General features: G+C 43.3%; 1 protein-coding gene across 1 annotated transcript in view; it reads left to right on the plus strand.

Annotated features, from left to right (window-relative positions):
* The window catches only part of LOC118384602 (glutamate receptor ionotropic, NMDA 2B), a 159899-nt gene that overhangs the window by 46788 nt on the left and 88879 nt on the right, over window positions 1–24232 (plus strand). Inside the window, 1 exon segment of the mRNA XM_052518905.1 lies at window positions 19671–20270. Within this exon segment, the coding sequence (XP_052374865.1) occupies window positions 19671–20270 (600 nt within the window).

Raw genomic sequence — 24232 nt, forward strand, 5'->3', positions numbered from 1 at the left:
ATGATGTCCAATTAAAGGTTTACCCTGGGTTTACTGAGGAGAGGGCTCATTCCTGGTGGTGGTTGACCCCAGCCCCCCAGAGCTGAGTCAGGAGTCTGTGGAGCCCGGCTGCATGCTAGAGGACTAGCCCCTGGGCGGCAGGCCGATCAGCCACCTTTCATGTTACCGCCATTGATTGGGCTTGAGGAGGAGAATTGATGTGTCTTATGAAGTCGGGGATACGAGGAACAGAATCCCCCATGGCTCCTTGGGGCACGAGCTACCAAGCCCTGATCTACAGTAGATACCATGTTTGTGTCCATTTGTCCGAGGTAAAGGATGTGTAATTGAGAAGGCAGTATGGTTAAAGATGACTGGCTTGGGTAGTGTGTGAGTGTGTTTCTACATGTTCATTACCTAAGGTAAGGGCATTATATAGTGTACATAAATTGATTATTGCATTGTATACGTATGCATCAGTCAAAGTGTTGGTGTGTGTGTCTGTGTGTGCTTGTTTATGGCTGTGTGTTTGGCTGTGGTCTGCATGGCCAGTGTGTGTCTGTGTGTGCTTGTTTATGGCTGTGTGTTTGGCTGTGGTCTGCATCACCAGTGTGTGCCTGTGTGTGCCTGTGTGTGCCTGTGTGTGTCTGTGTGTGCCTGTGTGTGTCTGTATGTGTCTGTATGTGTCTGTGTGTGCCTGTGTGTGTCTGTGTGTGTCTGTGTATGCTTGTTTATGGCTGTGTGTTTGGCTGTGGTCTGCATCACCAGTGTGTGCCAAACCTTAAAGAATCACTCAATGAGAGTGACTAAGGAAGGGAGATGTGGAGAAGACAAAGGGGAATGAAAATAGAGAAAAGGCACTCACACACACGGTAAAACATCTGACCTGTACTGTGAGCAGAATGGGGGGGGGATCCCCAAAATGTGCAGTGAGTTATATAGAGAGGAAAGTAAGGAATAAGGGAAGTTGAAATGTACTTTAAACTTTTCCTAGTTTCATTTGACCCCTGAATACGCATTCTTAGTCTTTCTCCTCTGTCCTGCCACCATTCTCTTTTTCACACTGTTTCCTCTCTTATTTTCTCCTGTCCCTTATGTGTAGCACAGCTCTGATCTAACATTGGTCCTGCCTCTCTATCTTTATAACTTTCTCTCTTTCATTCAATCTGCCTCCCTCTCTTGCCAGCAGCACACTCGCTCTCTCTCACCGTTTTTAATTAAAATCTCTCTGCATCAAGGGATTCCGTTGTAGCTGTGATTTAAATGAGAGGGTGACATAAACCTGACATTACTGTCAGACTAAAGCAAATTCCATCAATTCATGTGAAATTTGCTGCACTGGCCGTTCTCCAATGGTGTCTGTTATATACATATATATACACTGCATATCATTCTTTCCCCTACTATTCTTTTTTAAAACAAACTTGCCAAAGCAACTCTGTAATGAAATGTTACCACACACACTGCCAGCCTACTGTACCACCTTGCTGTGTGAAACAAAGCACTTTCCCCCTCCTTGGCATTTTGCCCACCACCTTCCCCTCACCCCTTCACCCACTGTGGACTCAGTCTTGGGTGGATGAGGTTGGGTCTTAATAAATCAGGATGTTACCACCGGCGCTAAGGCTAGTTTTGAATTAAAACTGTGAGTCAGTCGAGCTGTATTATGAATTGTACTCTGCCACCAGTGAATAAAACATCACTTCTCTCCTACGTTTTTTCTGAGAGTTGTGTCGCTGTGCTGACAGCGTTATGAAAGAGTCTGGGAGCTTAGTGTTGCATAAAAATAATAACTCAATAGTGAGGCCCACAGCCATTAGGGTCAACACCATTATATTACACAAACAGCTACAAGGCCTTTAGCGCTGCTGCTCGGCCAGAGTGACGTAGACACACAGGTTTCACATCGTGACACTTTGATGATGTTTAAAGTTGTGTCAGTTGATGATACCAAAACACTTTCACACGCAGCATGATTATTATGATGCTGATGATCAGGTACTCTTGTCCACTGGCTATTTTCAACACATGACTAATGTGAAACATTTGCTTTTCAAACACAAACAATTGCTCCATATATTTAGGGCCATTCATAAAAAGAGGTGAGCAGGGGAACTTATTCTCCACCTTTCCCTTTTGATGGGCAGTAATGAAATAAATACCATCTATGAATATCTTTATATGCAAAACTGTGTTTTTTTGAAAGCTCCTCTTGAAAGTATCACAAGGTTGAAGCGTAACAACTTGCCTACTTCAATGGCCCTTATTGCTAATTTATGACCTTTTGGTGTCTGTGAGTACAACTGACACCGTCCCAGAGAGAGCAGGGATGAGCCAGCAGATGGAAATTAGCCCCGTGGAGCATAGCGAATAGGAAGCGCTTCAGTCAGAGGATGACTAACTGCAATTCAATCTTACAGCTTTTCACAAGCAAACTTATGAATGCTAATTGTTTCATAATTGAAGGTGTTGGCGGATTCACTTCACTGACTGTGGTGATGCAAATGAAGCCCTCTGGTAACTACTGCCACAGAAAACTCAGGCGGGTTTGACCTGGTGGGACTCACATCACCTTTTGCACACAGGCCTCTATGTTTGTACCGTCATTTGCGTTTATTTGCATATGTGAATATACTATAGGTAAGCTGTTCCATTTGGTATGTAACTAAATGATATGAAACGTTTTGTTCTGTACAGCTAGCTATGAATCATCAGCCTATATACTGTGTGGCAATACACTGCAATTACTCACCATTATTTAATTGGCTTTCTTTTTCTAGATGATATCTTGATAAAGAGTACAGAAAGTACGTTTTCAAAGATATTCCACGTTGTGTTGTGCTTCTTATCATCGCTTGATTTGGACTGAAATAGGTGCCGGTACTGTTAATATTTAGATGCAGGAGCTCCAGGATACTTTTGAGCTAATCTTCTGTAGGAGCAACAGGAGCACAAGCAGTAGAAAATAGGAGGTTTCGCCCAGGTCACGCACTGCTTCTTATACAGTAGTTAATGGAGGTGGGTCTCTTAGAACCGTACAACGAACAAAATGTGTTTGATTGAAATAGTATGATAGTTGTCACACAGGTACCATGTTGGAATGACAGCTCTGGATGTGGTGGTGCTGTTGACGGAGCTAAGGCTTACTCTGCGGCGTGCCTCGTGGCTGAGTGCTGGGTGGGATTAAACACGGGACATCTATTGGGAAGAGCTCCTAGATGTTATTATCCTCGTGGGGAGTCTCATCATTGGCTGGGAGCGATGACGCACGCGGCCCTGGAAGACAGGCATGACAGCCGTACGCCTGCAAGAAATAGTGATGATCATGCATAAAAACAACGGCGGAGAAGAGATACTGTACTGGAAGAGGAGGAGAAGAGATACTGTACTGGAAGAGGAGGAGAAGAGATACTGTACTGGAAGAGGAGGAGAAGAGATACTGTACTGGAAGAGGAGGAGAAGAGATACTGTACTGGAAGAGGAGGAGAAGAGATACTGTACTGGAAGAGGTGGAGAAGAGATACTGTACTGGAAGAGGAGGAGAAGAGATACTGTACTGGAAGAGGAGGAGAAGAGATACTGTACTGGAAGAGGAGGAGAAGAGATACTGTACTGGAAGAGGAGGAGAAGAGATACTGTACTGGAAGAGGAGGAGAAGAGATACTGTACTGGAAGAGGCGGAGAAGAGATACTGTACTGGAAGAGGAGGAGAAGAGATACTGTACTGGAAGAGGCGGAGAAGAGATACTGTACTGGAAGAGGCGGAGAAGAGATACTGTACTGGAAGAGGAGGAGAAGAGATACTGTACTGGAAGAGGAGGAGAAGAGATACTTTACTGGAAGAGGCGGAGAAGAGATACTGTACTGGAAGAGGAGGAGAAGAGATACTGTACTGGAAGAGGAGGAGAAGAGATACTGTACTGGAAGAGGCGGAGAAGAGATACTGTACTGGAAGAGGAGGAGAAGAGATACTGTACTGGAAGAGGCGGAGAAGAGATACTGTACTGGAAGAGGAGGAGAAGAGATACTGTACTGGAAGAGGCGGAGAAGAGATACTGTACTGGAAGAGGAGGAGAAGAGATACTGTACTGGAAGAGGCGGAGAAGAGATACTGTACTGGAAGAGGTGGAGAAGAGATACTGTACTGGAAGAGGCGGAGAAGAGATACTGTACTGGAAGAGGCGGAGAAGAGATACTGTACTGGAAGAGGCGGAGAAGAGATACTGTACTGGAAGAGGCGGAGAAGAGATACTGTACTGGAAGAGGCGGAGAAGAGATACTGTACTGGAAGAGGCGGAGAAGAGATACTGTACTGGAAGAGGCGGAGAAGAGATACTGTACTGGAAGAGGAGGAGAAGAGATACTGTACTGGAAGAGGCGGAGAAGAGATACTGTACTGGAAGAGGAGGAGAAGAGATACTGTACTGGAAGAGGAGGAGAAGAGATACTGTACTGGAAGAGGCGGAGAAGAGATACTGTACTGGAAGAGGAGGAGAAGAGATACTGTACTGGAAGAGGCGGAGAAGAGATACTGTACTGGAAGAGGAGGAGAAGAGATACTGTACTGGAAGAGGCGGAGAAGAGATACTGTACTGGAAGAGGAGGAGAAGAGATACTGTACTGGAAGAGGCGGAGAAGAGATACTGTACTGGAAGAGGTGGAGAAGAGATACTGTACTGGAAGAGGCGGAGAAGAGATACTGTACTGGAAGAGGCGGAGAAGAGATACTGTACTGGAAGAGGCGGAGAAGAGATACTGTACTGGAAGAGGCGGAGAAGAGATACTGTACTGGAAGAGGCGGAGAAGAGATACTGTACTGGAAGAGGCGGAGAAGAGATACTGTACTGGAAGAGGCGGAGAAGAGATACTGTACTGGAAGAGGAGGAGAAGAGATACTGTACTGGAAGAGGCGGAGAAGAGATACTGTACTGGAAGAGGCGGAGAAGAGATACTGTACTGGAAGAGGCGGAGAAGAGATACTGTACTGGAAGAGGCGGAGAAGAGATACTGTACTGGAAGAGGCGGAGAAGAGATACTGTACTGGAAGAGGCGGAGAAGAGATACTGTACTGGAAGAGGCGGAGAAGAGATACTGTACTGGAAGAGGCGGAGAAGAGATACTGTACTGGAAGAGGCGGAGAAGAGATACTGTACTGGAAGAGGCGGAGAAGAGATACTGTACTGGAAGAGGCGGAGAAGAGATACTGTACTGGAAGAGGCAGAGAAGAGATACTGTACTGGAAGAGGCGGAGAAGAGATACTGTACTGGAAGAGGCGGAGAAGAGATACTGTACTGGAAGAGGCGGAGAAGAGATACTGTACTGGAAGAGGCGGAGAAGAGATACTGTACTGGAAGAGGCGGAGAAGAGATACTGTACTGGAAGAGGCGGAGAAGAGATACTGTACTGGAAGAGGAGGAGAAGAGATACTGTACTGGAATCCGAGTCTCCCGTGACTCACAAGGGTTTAAACATGCTACCAAAACAGATGCTCCAGCGCTGAATTACACCCTTTAATAATGTAACCTCTCTCACACCTTTGCAAAATGTGCCGTAGTCTCCAAATGACATGTCCCATGAATTAATGCCATGAATTAATTAAAATCCATTAATTAAAACGTTAAATGAATACTTTACGCTCAGTGTTTGAGATCAATTGACACTCTTTACCATGGCACTTTGAAGTTTATTTTAAACTGCAAAACCCTTATGCACCCACTGCACTTTGTATACCACGGTTGGCTGGCCTTCTCTAGTCACTCGTAGGCTCAGTCACTGGTATACTTTTATTTACAAAGCCATTTTGGGTTTATTACCTTTTTGCTTGTGCATTTTTATTGTTCAGAAATGTGGTGGGTACTCTCTTCGTTCGCTGGACTTTATCCTGCTAACTGTTCCAAATGTCCCAACTGAATTTGGTAAAAGGACTTTTATGTACTCTGCGCCATCGTCTTGGAACGCCTTACAAAATACTTTTAAACTGGAAGAACTTGTCCCGATTGGTGTTTGTAAATCACTGATGAAGGATTTTGAGGTCAATGTTTTTAATTTGCTGTTTTATACTCTTGTGAATTCAATGGTGTTTACTAGATTACTTGTAGTTTTTCATGTTGTCTGTCTGTCATTTTTTTGTAATGACTTGGTGCTGTCTATCTTGGCCAGGGCGCTCTTGAAAAAGAGAGCGCAATGAGCCCTTCCTGGTTAAATAAAGGTTAAATAAATACATTAAAATTAAAATTAAATCCATCATTCACCTGAGTGGAGAACAAAGTAACTTATTAATCTCTTACCATTTTCGAAGATTGAAACATGAGGAATTTGATACAGGTCAGGTGATAGCTGCTGTTATCGCTCTGGTACAGTAAACAGCAGCTATCACACACTATAATGAAGAACCCTGGTCACCATCCATTCAATCTGTAACCAAAGCAATATTACAGTCCAAGCCTCTTGAAAGTCAGTTAGGACACTGTATCTATGCAGTCAATAAGTGAACTAGTTAGGACACTGTATCTATGCAGTCAATAAGTGAACTAGTTAGGACACTGTATCTATGCAGTCAATAAGTGAACTAGTTAGGACACTGTATCTATGCAGTCAATAAGTGAACTAGTTAGGACACTGTATCTATGCAGTCAATAAGTGAACTAGTTAGGACACTGTATCTATGCAGTCAATAAGTGAACTAGTTAGGACACTGTATCTATGCAGTCAATAAGTGAACTAGTTAGACACTGTATCTATGCAGTCAATAAGTGAACTAGTTAGGACACTGTATCTATGCAGTCAATAAGTGAACTAGTTAGGACACTGTATCTATGCAGTCAATAAGTGAACTAGTTAGGACACTGTATCTATGCAGTCAATAAGTGAACTAGTTAGGACACTGTATCTATGCAGTCAATAAGTGAACTAGTTAGGACACTGTATCTATGCACTCAATAAGTGAACTAGTTAGGACACTGTATCTATGCAGTCAATAAGTGAACTAGTTAGGACACTGTATCTATGCAGTCAATAAGTGAACTAGTTAGGACACTGTATCTATGCAGTCAATAAGTGAACTAGTTAGGACACTGTATCTATGCAGTCAATAAGTGAACTAGTTAGGACACTGTATCTATGCAGTCAATAAGTGAACTAGTTAGGACACTGTATCTATGCAGTCAATAAGTGAACTAGTTAGGACACTGTATCTATGCAGTCAATAAGTGAACTAGTTAGGACACTGTATCTATGCAGTCAATAAGTGAACTAGTTAGGACACTGTATCTATGCAGTCAATAAGTGAACTAGTTAGGACACTGTATCTATGCACTCAATAAGTGAACTAGTTAGGACACTGTATCTATGCAGTCAATAAGTGAACTAGTTAGGACACTGTATCTATGCAGTCAATAAGTGAACTAGTTAGGACACTGTATCTATGCAGTCAATAAGTGAACTAGTTAGGACACTGTATCTATGCAGTCAATAAGTGAACTAGTTAGGACACTGTATCTATGCAGTCAATAAGTGAACTAGTTAGGACACTGTATCTATGCAGTCAATAAGTGAACTAGTTAGGACACTGTATCTATGCAGTCAATAAGTGAACTAGTTAGGACACTGTATCTATGCAGTCAATAAGTGAACTAGTTAGACACTGTATCTATGCTCAATAAGTGAACTAGTTAGGACACTGTATCTATGCAGTCAATAAGTGAACTAGTTAGGACACTGTATCTATGCAGTCAATAAGTGAACTAGTTAGGACACTGTATCTATGCAGTCAATAAGTGAACTAGTTAGGACACTGTATCTATGCACTCAATAAGTGAACTAGTTAGGACACTGTATCTATGCAGTCAATAAGTGAACTAGTTAGGACACTGTATCTATGCAGTCAATAAGTGAACTAGTTAGGACACTGTATCTATGCAGTCAATAAGTGAACTAGTTAGGACACTGTATCTATGCAGTCAATAAGTGAACTAGTTAGGACACTGTATCTATGCAGTCAATAAGTGAACTAGTTAGGACACTGTATCTATGCAGTCAATAAGTGAACTAGTTAGGACACTGTATCTATGCAGTCAATAAGTGAACTAGTTAGGACACTGTATCTATGCACTCAATAAGTGGACACTGTATCTATGCAGTCAATAAGTGAACTAGTTAGGACACTGTATCTATGCAGTCAATAAGTGAACTAGTTAGGACACTGTATCTATGCAGTCAATAAGTGAACTAGTTAGGACACTGTATCTATGCAGTCAATAAGTGAACTAGTTAGGACACTGTATCTATGCAGTCAATAAGTGAACTAGTTAGGACACTGTATCTATGCACTCAATAAGTGAACTAGTTAGGACACTGTATCTATGCAGTCAATAAGTGAACTAGTTAGGACAATCTATGCAGTCAATAAGTGAACTAGTTAGGACACTGTATCTATGCACTCAATAAGTGAACTAGTTAGGACACTGTATCTATGCACTCAATAAGTGAACTAGTTAGGACACTGTATCTATGCAGTCAATAAGTGAACTAGTTAGGACACTGTATCTATGCAGTCAATAAGTGAACTAGTTAGGACACTGTATCTATGCAGTCAATAAGTGAACTAGTTAGGACACTGTATCTATGCACTCAATAAGTGAACTAGTTAGGACACTGTATCTATGCAGTCAATAAGTGAACTAGTTAGGACACTGTATCTATGCACTCAATAAGTGAACTAGTTAGGACACTGTATCTATGCAGTCAATAAGTGAACTAGTTAGGACACTGTATCTATGCAGTCAATAAGTGAACTAGTTAGGACACTGTATCTATGCAGTCAATAAGTGAACTAGTTAGGACACTGTATCTATGCAGTCAATAAGTGAACTAGTTAGGACACTGTATCTATGCAGTCAATAAGTGAACTAGTTAGGACACTGTATCTATGCAGTCAATAAGTGAACTAGTTAGGACACTGTATCTATGCAGTCAATAAGTGAACTAGTTAGACACTGTATCTATGCAGTCAATAAGTGAACTAGTTAGGACACTGTATCTATGCAGTCAATAAGTGAACTAGTTAGGACACTGTATCTATGCACTCAATAAGTGAACTAGTTAGGACACTGTATCTATGCAGTCAATAAGTGAACTAGTTAGGACACTGTATCTATGCAGTCAATAAGTGAACTAGTTAGGACACTGTATCTATGCAGTCAATAAGTGAACTAGTTAGGACACTGTATCTATGCAGTCAATAAGTGAACTAGTTAGGACACTGTATCTATGCAGTCAATAAGTGAACTAGTTAGGACACTGTATCTATGCAGTCAATAAGTGAACTAGTTAGGACACTGTATCTATGCAGTCAATAAGTGAACTAGTTAGGACACTGTATCTATGCAGTCAATAAGTGAACTAGTTAGGACACTGTATCTATGCAGTCAATAAGTGAACTAGTTAGGACACTGTATCTATGCAGTCAATAAGTGAACTAGTTAGGACACTGTATCTATGCAGTAGACACTGTATCTATGCAGTCAATAAGTGAACTAGTTAGGACACTGTATCTATGCAGTCAATAAGTGAACTAGTTAGGACACTGTATCTATGCAGTCAATAATGAACTAGTTAGGACACTGTATCTATGCAGTCAATAAGTGAACTAGTTAGGACACTGTATCTATGCAGTCAATAAGTGAACTAGTTAGGACACTGTATCTATGCACTCAATAAGTGAACTAGTTAGGACACTGTATCTATGCAGTCTGAACTAGTTAGGACACTGTATCTATGCAGTCAATGAACTAGTTAGGACACTGTATCTATGCAGTCAATAAGTGAACTAGTTAGGACACTGTATCTATGCAGTCAATAAGTGAACTAGTTAGGACACTGTATCTATGCACTCAATAAGTGAACTAGTTAGGACACTGTATCTATGCAGTCAATAAGTGAACTAGTTAGGACACTGTATCTATGCAGTCAATATCTATGCAGTGAACTAGTTAGGACACTGTATCTATGCACTCAATAAGTGAACTAGTTAGGACACTGTATCTATGCAGTCAATAAGTGAACTAGTTAGGACACTGTATCTATGCACTCAATAAGTGAACTAGTTAGGACACTGTATCTATGCACTCAATAAGTGAACTAGTTAGGACACTGTATCTATGCAGTCAATAAGTGAACTAGTTAGGACACTGTATCTATGCAGTCAATAAGTGAACTAGTTAGACACTGTATCTATGCAGTCAATAAGGAACTAGTTAGGACACTGTATCTATGCAGTCAATAAGTGAACTAGTTAGGACACTGTATCTATGCAGTATGAACTAGTTAGGACACTGTATCTATGCAGTCAATAAGTGAACTAGTTAGGACACTGTATCTATGCAGTCAATAAGTGAACTAGTTAGGACACTGTATCTATGCAGTCAATAAGTGAACTAGTTAGGACACTGTATCTATGCAGTCAATAAGTGAACTAGTTAGGACACTGTATCTATGCACTCAATAAGTGAACTAGTTAGGACACTGTATCTATGCAGTCAATAAGTGAACTAGTTAGGACACTGTATCTATGCAGTCAATAAGTGAACTAGTTAGGACACTGTATCTATGCACTCAATAAGTGAACTAGTTAGGACACTGTATCTATGCAGTCAATGAACTAGTTAGGACACTGTATCTATGCAGTCAATAAGTGAACTAGTTAGGACACTGTATCTATGCAGTCAATAAGTGAACTAGTTAGGACACTGTATCTATGCACTCAATAAGTGAACTAGTTAGGACACTGTATCTATGCAGTCAATAAGTGAACTAGTTAGGACACTGTATCTATGCACTCAATAAGTGAACTAGTTAGGACACTGTATCTATGCAGTCAATAAGTGAACTAGTTAGACACTGTATCTATGCAGTCAATAAGTGAACTAGTTAGGACACTGTATCTATGCAGTCAATAAGTGAACTAGTTAGGACACTGTATCTATGCAGTCAATAAGTGAACTAGTTAGGACACTGTATCTATGCACTCAATAAGTGAACTAGTTAGGACACTGTATCTATGCAGTCAATAAGTGAACTAGTTAGGACACTGTATCTATGCAGTCAATAATGAACTAGTTGACACTGTATCTATGCAGTCAATAAGTGAACTAGTTAGGACACTGTATCTATGCAGTCAATAAGTGAACTAGTTAGACACTGTATCTATGCAGTCAATAAGTGAACTAGTTAGGACACTGTATCTATGCAGTCAATAAGTGAACTAGTTAGGACACTGTATCTATGCAGTCAATAAGTGAACTAGTTAGGACACTGTATCTATGCAGTCAATAAGTGAACTAGTTAGGACACTGTATCTATGCAGTCAATAAGTGAACTAGTTAGGACACTGTATCTATGCAGTCAATAAGTGAACTAGTTGACACTGTATCTATGCAGTCAATAAGTGAACTAGTTAGGACACTGTATCTATGCACTCAATAAGTGAACTAGTTAGGACACTGTATCTATGCAGTCAATAAGTGAACTAGTTAGGACACTGTATCTATGCACTCAATAAGTGAACTAGTTAGGACACTGTATCTATGCACTCAATAAGTGAACTAGTTAGGACACTGTATCTATGCACTCAATAAGTGAACTAGTTAGGACACTGTATCTATGCAGTCAATAAGTGAACTAGTTAGGACACTGTATCTATGCAGTCAATAAGTGAACTAGTTAGGACACTGTATCTATGCAGTCAATAAGTGAACTAGTTAGGACACTGTATCTATGCAGTCAATAAGTGAACTAGTTAGGACACTGTATCTATGCAGTCAATAAGTGAACTAGTTAGGACACTGTATCTATGCAGTCAATAAGTGAACTAGTTAGGACACTGTATCTATGCAGTCAATAAGTGAACTAGTTAGGACACTGTATCTATGCAGTCAATAAGTGAACTAGTTAGGACACTGTATCTATGCAGTCAATAAGTGAACTAGTTAGGACACTGTATCTATGCAGTCAATAAGTGAACTAGTTAGGACACTGTATCTATGCAGTCAATAAGTGAACTAGTTAGGACACTGTATCTATGCAGTCAATAAGTGAACTAGTTAGGACACTGTATCTATGCAGTCAATAAGTGAACTAGTTAGGACACTGTATCTATGCAGTCAATAAGTGAACTAGTTAGGACACTGTATCTATGCAGTCAATAAGTGAACTAGTTAGGACACTGTATCTATGCAGTCAATAAGTGAACTAGTTAGGACACTGTATCTATGCACTCAATAAGTGAACTAGTTAGGACACTGTATCTATGCAGTCAATAAGTGAACTAGTTAGACACTGTATCTATGCAGTCAATAAGTGAACTAGTTAGGACACTGTATCTATGCAGTCAATAAGTGAACTAGTTAGGACACTGTATCTATGCAGTCAATAAGTGAACTAGTTAGGACACTGTATCTATGCAGTCAATAAGTGAACTAGTTAGGACACTGTATCTATGCAGTCAATAAGTGAACTAGTTAGGACACTGTATCTATGCAGTCAATAAGTGAACTAGTTAGGACACTGTATCTATGCAGTCAATAAGTGAACTAGTTAGGACACTGTATCTATGCAGTCAATAAGTGAACTAGTTAGGACACTGTATCTATGCAGTCAATAAGTGAACTAGTTAGGACACTGTATCTATGCACTCAATAAGTGAACTAGTTAGGACACTGTATCTATGCAGTCAATAAGTGAACTAGTTAGGACACTGTATCTATGCAGTCAATAAGTGAACTAGTTAGGACACTGTATCTATGCAGTCAATAAGTGAACTAGTTAGGACACTGTATCTATGCAGTCAATAAGTGAACTAGTTAGGACACTGTATCTATGCAGTCAATAAGTGAACTAGTTAGGACACTGTATCTATGCAGTCAATAAGTGAACTAGTTAGGACACTATATCTATGCAGTCAATAAGTGAACTAGTTAGGACACTGTATCTATGCAGTCAATAAGTGAACTAGTTAGGACACTGTATCTATGCAGTCAATAAGTGAACTAGTTAGGACACTGTATCTATGCAGTCAATAAGTGAACTAGTTAGGACACTGTATCTATGCAGTCAATAAGTGAACTAGTTAGGACACTGTATCTATGTAGACACTGTATCTATGAACTGGATCAGGTTGTGCTCTTACCTAAGCATATTTCAGGGTACCATTTTGATTCATCTGACTGTACACAAGAGCTGTTGGTTTTCACTCATGGGAGGCAGATTTTGAGCGGGTATCTTTATCCCCCTATCTTCTTTTAAGCAACTGCTGCAGCACCAAATTCAATTCAGACCATTTAAATCCCTGCATGCAAGGAGGACAAATACAATATTTTCAAACTGTTGTCTCTCTTTCACACACACACGCACACGTACGCACACACACATGCACACAAAGGAAATACCCTGCACACCTACTAATCCAAAGGCAGGATCCTGGTTCCAAAAATAACAGCTTGGAATGAGATGGGATGGAGGAGGACAGATTATTGCGGCTCTAGTCTGTGAAAAGCTGTCAATAAAAGACATTTAAAGTGATTACCAGGCCGTTATTGGCACGGGGGTCACTCTGGTTTTCTCACTGTTCCAAAAGGCAACACTTTGAAATCATACACACCTGGAAACGATGTTTAGAATGGAAATAGGCCAGCTGAAGTGGAGTTGTTCATGTACACTGATAAGCATATGGGGGCAGTGAGCCCATAAGTCAGGGAGGAGATAACCTTTTCTCCTCCAATCAGAAGAGTGGGTGTTAATAGAAATCTAAGAGTTATTACAGGACCAACTGCTTACCTTCATGGTTGTGTCAAAACACATTACACAACTTCAGGCATTGTTCAGTACTTTTCTCCTTCAAGACACTTGATATTCAAAGACAAGCCACAGATATTGGGTTTTGTGCACATGCCAGTGTGGCAGAAAGTATTTTTTGTCCCTATTTGCCAATTTCTTGCATATTGCACATATTATGAAAATCGAATCCTTCTCCACCTAAAAACAGATTAAGATACAAACTTCATGGCTTCTTTTGGAGAAAATGTTTGGGTCTTTGACACAATTTCTCAGTACTGCAGTACAAGTTCCGGGCAAAGACAGTGTATGAATACACGGGTCATAAACAGTTTAGACGTGTTGTTGTCCTCCGCACTCTCCTAAATATCAAAGCAGACAATAAAAATGACATATTGTATTTGTTCTTCGTATTCATGCAAATATCCGGCCTGTCAGGCCTGACACATAATGAGAAGAGAGAGAAAGAGAGCGATGGGCACTCCAACATCCTCTCTCTTGAAATAGACACGATTATACACTCAATGACTCTCGGTAAACATGTGAATGTATGCCTGGCTGTGTATGGTAATGAGGGGGCTGTGAGGGGCTGCTGCAGAACATCACGTCCAGACCTCAGGTTCAAATAGACCCACCTCTTCCTCCCCAGCAGCCAGCTAAAGGCCATGCGTGTACTTTTCCACTAGAGCCAACATAGTTCACTCCTCTCAGCAGTTTGGCCCTGTGTTCTAGGGGCCAGCTCATCCCCTCAGGGACCTGATAGTACATGCTGCTGTCACAGACAAACCTCACCTTTTAGATAATACTGGAAGTCAGTATTCCCCTGCATTGTATACTTTGCCCAATATCACTTGTGGTGTGACTGTAGAAAGCAAATGCGCATTAATTATAAATGAAAGCTTTTGATCGCTTCTCCGTATTATGAATTTCCAGGAAACACAACAGCACGGTTGTGTGTGTGTGTGTGTGTGTGTGTGTGTGTGTGTGTGTGTGTGTGTGTGTGTGTGTGTGTGTGTGTGTGTGTGTGTGTGTGTGTGTGTGTGTGTGTGTGTGTGTGTGTGTGTGTGTGTGTGTGTGTGTGTGTGTGTGTGTAAGAGACAGAGAGATAGAAGGAGAGAGAGAGCACACCGTGCTACTGTTATTTTGTATGTACGGCTGTCTTTTTGCCAGTGTGATGGCATTCTATTACAGTACCAGTCAAAAGTTTGGACATACCTACCCAATCAAGGGTTTATCTTTATTTTTACTATTTTCTACATTGTAGAATAATAGTAAAGACATCAACCTATGAAATAATAATAATTCTCTCAACCAGCTTCGTGAGGTAGTCACTTGGAATGCATGTCAATTAACAGGTGTGCCTTGTTAAAAATTCATTTGTGGAATTTCTTTCCTTCTTAATGTGTTTGAGCCAATCAGTTGTGTTGTGACAAGGTAGGGGTGGTTTTCAGAAGATAGCCCTATTTGGTAAAAGACCAAGTCCATATTATGGCAAGAACAGGTCAAATAAACAAAGAGAAATGACAGTCCATCATCACTTTCAGACATGAAGGTCAGTCAATACGGAACATTTCAAGAACTTTGAAGCATGGAGGAGGACGTGGGATGGTGTGGGGGTGCTCTGCTGGTGACACTGTCAGTGATTTATTTAGAATTTGAGGCACACTTAACCAGCATGGTTACCATAGCATTCTGCAGTGATACGCCACCCCCTCTGGTTTGGGCTTAGTGGGACTATCATTGTTTTTTCAGCAGGACAATGACCCAAAACACACCTCCAGGCTGTTTAAGGTCGTTTTGACCAAGGAGAGTGATGGAGTTTTGCATCAGATGACCTGGCCTCCACAATCACTCGACCTCAACCCAATTGAGGTGGTTTGGGATGAGTTGGACCGCAGAGTGACGGAAAGGCAGCCAACAAGTGCTCAGCATATGTGGGAACTCCTTCAAGACTGTTGGAAAAGCATTCATCATGAAGCTTGTTGAGAGAATGCCAATAGTGTGCAAAGCTGTTATCAAGGCAAGAGTGGCTACTTTGCAGAATCTAAAATCTAAAATAGATGTTGATTTTTTTAACACTTTTTTGGTTTCTGTATGATTCCATATGTGTTATTTCATTGTTTTGATGTCTTCACTATTATTCTACAATGTAGAAAATAGTAAAAATAAAGAAAAACCCTTGAGTGAGTAGGTGTGGCCAAACTTTTGACTGGTACTCTCTATGTCAGTGCGTAAACGTCAGTGCCTGTCTGATATCTGGGCTATTTTGACAAGGCATGCTCACCACCACCACCCCGGCCCCGTGCTAGTTGTAGTCGTGTGATTTATGGCTGACGAAGGCGTCCAATTACAGAGCCATAATATCCACGTCATGCCTCATATCCTAACAGTGTCTCTACATCAGTTGAGCCATGTTAGCCCAAGCTTTCATTAATGACAATTACACTTTTGATAGTCCATTTAGTCCCACTTATTACCTGGGGTTATTCAGGGAGGTAACCGCCAGTAGCAGTCGGCAGACATTCCTAATTAGTCAATCGTTTGGATGCAGTGTTGGGTGGGGTTTTAGTCACATGGGCCGAGCGCTGCAGAGTTTAGCCCCTAGGCTGGTATCAGTGTGGGAGCCTATCTAGGGGTCCATCGGTGTGTAATAGATATCGCAGTGTGCTTTGGTGCGTTAAATAAACCAAATGGTGCGTGAGACATGTCTTCAGGGCTTGCTGTGCGGTCTTCTCTTAGACTTCTTCTGTTATGTGATCAACCTTTGTCTGCTTTAAGTGCCGTTCTGGGAATTATAGAACTTCATCATCTGAATGGACATTGTGTATGCAGTAAATGTGTAATATGTGCCTGTGTGTGTGTGTTGGTGTGTAAAATGTGTCTATGTTAATTTGCCCATGAAAAGAATCGGTGTGTAAAATGGACCCGTTGCAAGGGTGCATTGATTGGTTATCAGAGGGGAATGGGCAGTGTGTGTGTGTGTGTGTGCCTGTGTGCGTTTGTGCGTGTGTGTGTGTCTGCGTATATATCTCTGTGTCCATCAACAGTGTGTGGAGAAGCCTATGCTAATTGTTGCCATGGAAACTGAGTGCTGCTAGAGAAGTACAGATTCAAAGGGAGCATCTCCCCCCTCTCTCTTTCTTCCTTTTTCTCCCCCTCTTTCTCCCATCCCTCTTTCTTTTCTCAGTCTATCTGCTGCCATTCCCCTCATTCATTCAGTCTCCTCTTCCCTCTCACTTGCTTTTCATCAAGGCCCACTCCAGCTGCCTATCCTCCCTCTCTTACTCTTTCTCTCACCTCCTCCATTCTCTATCCATGAATCTCTTTCTCTGTCTCTTGGTGTCCCTCCACCTCCTCATATGCCTTACTTTTAGCAGATTGTCTGTATTTCTATTCTCTATTTTCCTCTGTCGCTCTTCTCTGTCCCTCCCTCCCTCCCCTGCTCTCTCTCCCCCTCCCCTGCTCTCTCTCCCCCTCCCCTGCTCCCTCTCCCTCTCTCTTTAGAGGAGTGTACAATTGGCAATTAACACAGGGACCTGTAATTAGTGCTGACGAACCTCCAGCAATTAGTTATCCTAAAGAAGTATTTTTGTCATCTCTACACACCTCCCCCTTCCATCCCCCAGCCTCTCAATCTCTCCTCTCTCTTTCCCTCTATCTTGCTCACTGTCTCGGTCCTATAGGGTTTGTTTGTTCAGTTTCTTTTTACTCCCTCTGCCTTTTAAACTTTTGCTTTTGTTCCACGGTGAGTGCATGGTGCTTACACACACACACACACACACACACACACACACACACACACACACACACACACACACACACACACACACACACACACACACACACACACACACACACACACACACACACACACACACACACACACACACACACACACACACACACACACACACACACACACTCCATGGTGCTTACACACACACACACACACACGCACACACACACACACACACACACACACACACACACACGCTATTACAACCATCCCCACAATATTTAGGAGCGGCTGATATGCACACTCACTTTCAAAATGAAATAAAGTGCTGTAACCCAAAAATACCCTAAAATGAAGGCTGCCGGTCTGCACTTTAACCCCATCACTATTGTATGATTTCAAATCCAAAGTGCTGGATTACAGAGCCAAAACAGCATAACATGTCCCAATACTTTTGGAGCTCACTGTATAGTTTTTCAAATAGGATATGTTTAACTACTTTTTCTTCTCACTTTGTGTCATTCTCTCTCTCTTCTTCCTTCTCTCAGTCCCCCCCTGCATCACTGTTAATGAAGGTCTATTAAAAAGAGAGATACAGTATGTGGTCATTCACGTAAAGCGTTGGAGAGAGGTGGATGGAGGGATGGAGAGTAAATGAGTGTTGGGATAAAATAGGGCAGAAGAGAGGAGGAGGGGTGAAGATGCGGGGGGGTATTGAGACTTGTTATTCGCTCGGGGCATCCATCACTCCCTCCCTCAGAATCTGTCCATCTTTCTGTCTGTGTATCAGGGAGCCAGTGTTCACTCATCACATCAAGCCAGTTCCTCAGTCAATGTGCATCTCTCTCTCTCTCTGTCTCTGTTTGCTTCTTTCTCATCCTCTCTCCCTCTCTCCTTTGCATTTCCCTCTTCCCTCCTCCTCTTGCCTTTTCTCTTTCCTCTCTTCCCTCCCTGTCAGGGGTTCAGCCACCCATCCAGCGGGAGAGTTTATGTCATCTATAATAAAGAAAGTTATTCTGCTTGAAAACACCCCTCATGAAATATTGATCAGTATGAGTGTATATACCTTGTATCCATGTGTGTGTGTGTGTGTGTTTATGCACTATTGATGTACTGTATGTCATATACAACCTGTCCTAGCTAGGTTTCCATCCAATTGGCCACAGATCTTCATGTGAATATAAAACAAATCAGCATAAAGAAACTAGTGGTGTTTCCAGAGAAATGTACTTTTCGCTTAAGTTTTCATTTACCGAATAAAAACCTAAAGTCCAATGTGTTTCTATGGCATTTTCAACTCTACTGATATTTCTGTCACAAAAACTGTTGTATTAAATAGAAAACGTGTCTACTCTTGTCTTGGCACATGTACTCTAGCCAACAGCTCAGTTACAGTGAGGGTAGGGTAGGCTACATGATGAGTTTACTATGGATAAACACCAGTCAAGCATCAATCATCATGTCACCAGAATAAGACCCTTGATATTTATTGGAAAGGAGCATCAAGATCACCATGCACTTTCACCACCCTGTGAAATTCATCATCATTTATTTCATCTGTAATCTAATAAACTGAATGGTTTCCCGAATCATAGTGGAAGAACCACACACCATATCATCGCGTGAAGTTTACTTCAATATGATGGTTATTATGTCAATATTTGCACATAAAGGCGTTTCCACCACCATTTCTCGCATAATTCATTTTACCAATGAACATTTAAAAAAAAAAAACATTTGATCTGTCAGCATTTATAAAATTGTACCGAGACTTCCTGTTTCCATCACAGCTGTAGTGATTTGTTTTTATACTGTATGACTTTACTCGCATAAAAACTGTAGATGGAAACATGGTTAGTGATACACTGATTCATGTTATAGACTCTTGTCAATCCACTTAAGTCAATCAATGTGTATGGGCCACATTGACCTCTCTCTCTCTCTCTCTCTCTCTCTCTCTCTCTCTCTCTCTCTCTCTCTCTCTCTCTCTCTCTCTCTCTCTCTCTCTCTCTCTCTCTCTCTCTCTCTCTCTCTCTCTCTCTCTCTCTCTCTCTCTCTCTCTCTCTCTCTCTCTCTCTCTCTATCTCTATCTCTCTCTCTCTATCTTTCTCTGCTCCCACACCCCAGGTATTACATTCCCACTCCTCGATTATGCCTGTCTGTGGCTGCCACAGCCCCTCCCACCCTCAGGAAAGGCGAGCGTCCCCCACGCCCCTGCCCCCCCAGGAGGTGAGACGTCCTCCCCGGCGCTGTGCGGCCCTCTCCTCCCTCTCCCTTTCCCTCCTGGGCCTCCTGATGTGCCTGTTCCACCTGCCCCCCGCCTGTCACTCTCGCAGAGACAAGGGCGGGGGCGTGGCCCACTACATCCCCATGGCCCAGCCCCCCCACCACCAGGTGCTGCCCAAGCTGGTGCAGGGCCTCAGCATCGCCGTGGTGCTGGTGGGCAACTCTAGCGAGGTGGCGTTGGCGGGCGCCCGGGAGAAGGACGACTTCCTGCACATGCCACTGGCGCCCAACGTGGAAGTGCTCACCATGAACGAGACGGACCCAAAGAGCATCATCAAGAGCATATGTGACTTGATGACAGAGCACTGGCTACAGGGCGTGGTGTTCGGGGACGACACGGATCAGGAGGCCATAGCCCAGATCCTGGACTTCATCTCCGCACAGACACACATCCCCATCCTGGGGGTCCGCGGTGGCTCCTCCATGATCATGGCTGCCAAGGTACAGTGTGTGTGTTTCTATGTGTACTGTGTGTGTGAGAGAGGGTGATTGAGAGAAACAAAAAGTATGAGCAATGTTTTTATCTGTTAGTGTTGATCCTCTGTATTTCATTGTTGTCTTGAACAATGATCTGTACACAAATGAAGTGACGGCGGCTTTCTGGTGCAACGTCGTTACCACTATCAGATCAATGCTGGTTCATTCATGGGAAAACAGATGCAGAGGTTTGACAGAGAGCAAGAGGGGTTGTTTCCTTTGAAGAAAACTGGAAAGAGTGGGGAAGTTGGAGACAGGATCAGCGTGGTGCGATAGGAGGGAACAGGAAGACAGGGAGAGAAGACAGGCATAGTGTTACCTCGGCATGACAGAGTTCCATTAGATCCCTCTATGGCTCATCCCTATGATATTTCTCCCCCACCCCTTTTCATTCTATTCACTTTAACCGTGTCTAATGGGATGAAACAATCTGGTCCTGCTTTATCTTAGCCGGCTGTGATCCGCGTTTGGACCGTGCTGCTGGACTGGACTATTTTTTTCTGCAGAATAATCAACTTTTATTCAGCCTGAACAAATAGTGTACAAAATGGGCTCCCAGAAACTCCTAGAATTTCAAACAGTCTCCAAAAAAAAGCTGCCCGGAATGAGGCCGTCCGCTGAGCATTCCAACTGACGTGCTTTCAGCACAACGGCTTCCATTGTGGATAAAACATTATCTCTGCTCACCCTTCCACGTTTGACCCTGCGTCAACAGGGTCCACCAGTAAACATGGCCCACTATGACCCACTAGGGCCACCAGCGAGCCATTCATCCCCTATATCCCCATTACACCATGGAGGATAGCATTGGGCAGTCAAATGACATTTACCCCACACATCTCTATCAACAGGTACGACATCCACTGACCCTGCCCCTTGTGCCACGGCCATACATACGTGTCACTGACCCTGCCCCTTGTGCCACGGCCATACATACGTGTCACTGACCCCATAGTGTATCCTACACACATAGATATATTTATGATACACCACCCGCCCGTGTTAAACGTGTAAACATGATGCATTTTATTGTTTATAAAGAGGTGTACAGGGTATGCATGCAGACTGAAGGTGTAATTCATTAAGTGCACGTGCCATCCATGCGCCAGGAGCCCAGGCTTGTGCTGCTGCGGCTAAGTGGATTTCCCAGGCCGGAAGCCAAAACAGGGCCCAGGAGAGAGAAATGGAGCCACATCCAAGGCCATGCTAGTCTCCGTCTCCGTCTCCAAACGGATTTGTGTCTGTTGTTTAATGGGCTGAAACAATATTGTTTGAGAATATGGTAGAATAAGAGCGGGAGAAGGAGAGGGATGGTGAAAGAACAGCCTCTCCTCCTGAAAGAGAATCTGGGGGAAGATGGACAGCAGGTGTGTGGAGAGGACGGCGCTGCAGAAGCTAGCTGCTGGAAACGTGTTAGACAGAGTGAGATAGCAGCACAGACTGGAGGCGTGAAGGAGCAAGGAGAGGCCCCGTAGCTGGGAAGAGAAAAGAGGGAGAGACAGAGTGAGACAGCAGCACAGACTGGAGGCGTGAAGGAGCAAGGAGAGACCCCGTAGCTGGGAAGAGAAAAGAGGGAGAGACAGAGTGAGACAGCAGCACAGACTGGAGGCGTGAAGGAGCAAGGAGAGGCCCCGTATCTGGGAAGAGAAAAGAGAGAGAGACAGAGTGAGACAGCAGCACAGACTGAAGGCGTGAAGGAGCAAGGAGAGGCCCCGTAGCTGGGAAGAGAAAAGAGAGAGAGACAGAGTGAGACAGCAGCACAGATTGGAGGCGTGAAGGAGCAAGGAGAGGCCCCGTATCTGGGAAGAGAAAAGAGAGAGAGACAGAGTGAGACAGCAGCACAGACTGGAGGCGTGAAGGAGTAAGGAGAGGCCCCGTAGCTGGGAAGAGAAAAGAGGGAGAGACAGAGTGAGACAGCAGCACAGACTGGAGGCGTGAAGGAGCAAGGAGAGACCCCGTAGCTGGGAAGAGAAAAGAGGGAGAGACAGAGTGAGACAGCAGCACAGACTGGAGGCGTGAAGGAGCAAGGAGAGGCCCCGTATCTGGGAAGAGAAAAGAGAGAGAGACAGAGTGAGACAGCAGCACAGACTGAAGGCGTGAAGGAGCAAGGAGAGGCCCCGTAGCTGGGAAGAGAAAAGAGAGAGAGACAGAGTGAGACAGCAGCACAGATTGGAGGCGTGAAGGAGCAAGGAGAGGCCCCGTATCTGGGAAGAGAAAAGAGAGAGAGACAGAGTGAGACAGCAGCACAGACTGAAGGCGTGAAGGAGCAAGGAGAGGCCCCGTAGCTGGGAAGAGAAAAGAGAGAGAGACAGAGTGAGACAGCAGCACAGACTGGAGGCGTGAAGGAGCAAGGAGAGGCCCCGTAGCTGGGAAGAGAAAAGAGGGAGAGACAGAGTGAGACAGCAGCACAGACTGGAGGCGTATCTGGGAAGAGAAAAGAGAGAGAGAGACAGAGGCCAGCACAGATCTGGGAAGAGAAAAGAGAGAGAGAGAGACAGAGTGAGACAGCAGCACAGACTGAGAGGCGTAGCTGGGAAGAGAAAAGAAGGAGACAAGGAGAGCAGCCCTGGAGGCGTGAAGGAGCTGGGAAGAGAAAAGAGGGAGAGACAGAGTGAGACAGCAGCACAGACTGGAGGCGTGAAGGAGCAAGGAGAGGCCCCGTATCTGGGAAGAGAAAAGAGAGAGAGACAGAGTGAGACAGCAGCACAGACTGGAGGCGTGAAGGAGCAAGGAGAGACCCCGTAGCTGGGAAGAGAAAAGAGGGAGAGACAGAGTGAGACAGCAGCACAGACTGGAGGCGTGAAGGAGCAAGGAGAGGCCCCGTAGCTGGGAAGAGAAAAGAGAGAGAGACAGAGTGAAGAAGGTAAAATCAAAGGTTGAAGCAGAGAGCTTGAGAAAATGTGGTGTAAAAGGATTTGGGAACTAGACTGAACAAAAATATTAACGCAACATTCAACAAGTTCAAGGATTTTACTGAGTTACAGTTCATATGAGGAAATCAGTCAATTTAAATAAACTCATTAGGCCCTAATCTATGGATTTCACATGACTGGGCAGGGGCGCAGACATCAGTGGGCCTGGGAGGGCATAGGCCCACCCACTTGGGAGACTTGCACACACACTGGGGAGCCAGGCCCAGCCAATCAGAATGAGTTTTTCCCCACAAAAGGGATTTATAGACAGAAATACTGTCTCAGGTGGCTGGTCTCAGATGATCCTGCAAGTGAAGAAACTGGATGTGAAGGTTCTGGGCTGACGTGGTTACCTGTGGTCTGCGGTTGTGAGGCCGGTGGGACGTACTACCAAATTCTCTAAAACGGCGTTGGAGTCGGGCTTATGGTAGAGAAATTAGCATTCAATTCTCTAGCAACAGCTTGAGTCATCTCTGGCATTGTGTTGTGTGACAAAACTGCACATTTTTTCTTGATATGCTACACTTGGCAGATGGATGGATTATCGCGGCAAAGGAGAAATGCTCACTAACATGGATGTAAACAAATTTGTCCACATAATTTGAGATAAATACGTTTTTATTGCGTATGGAATTTTTTAAATTTTAACATTTTAACATTTTAATTTCAACTCATGAAACATGGGACCAACACTTTACATGTTGTGTTTATATTTTTGTTCAGTATAATAAGCTTTGGAGAATGGACAGATCGAGATGGGGGAAAGGGAAATGTAAAAGAAGGTCTTCATCTCTCTCTCTCTCTCCCTCTGTCTCTCTTTCTCTCCCTCTGTCTCTCTCACTGTCGCTCCCTCTCTCTCTCTCTCTGTCTCTTTCTCTCTCTCTCTCTGTCTCTCTTTCTCTCCCTCTGTCTCTCTCACTGTTGCTCCCTCTCTCTCTCTCTCTGTCTCTTTCTCTCTCTCTCTGTCTCTCTTTCTCTCCCTCTGTCTCTCTCACTGTCGCTCCCTCTTTCTCT

This window comes from Oncorhynchus keta, chromosome 5 (genome assembly GCF_023373465.1).
Source record: "Oncorhynchus keta strain PuntledgeMale-10-30-2019 chromosome 5, Oket_V2, whole genome shotgun sequence".
Lineage (NCBI taxonomy): Eukaryota > Metazoa > Chordata > Actinopteri > Salmoniformes > Salmonidae > Oncorhynchus > Oncorhynchus keta.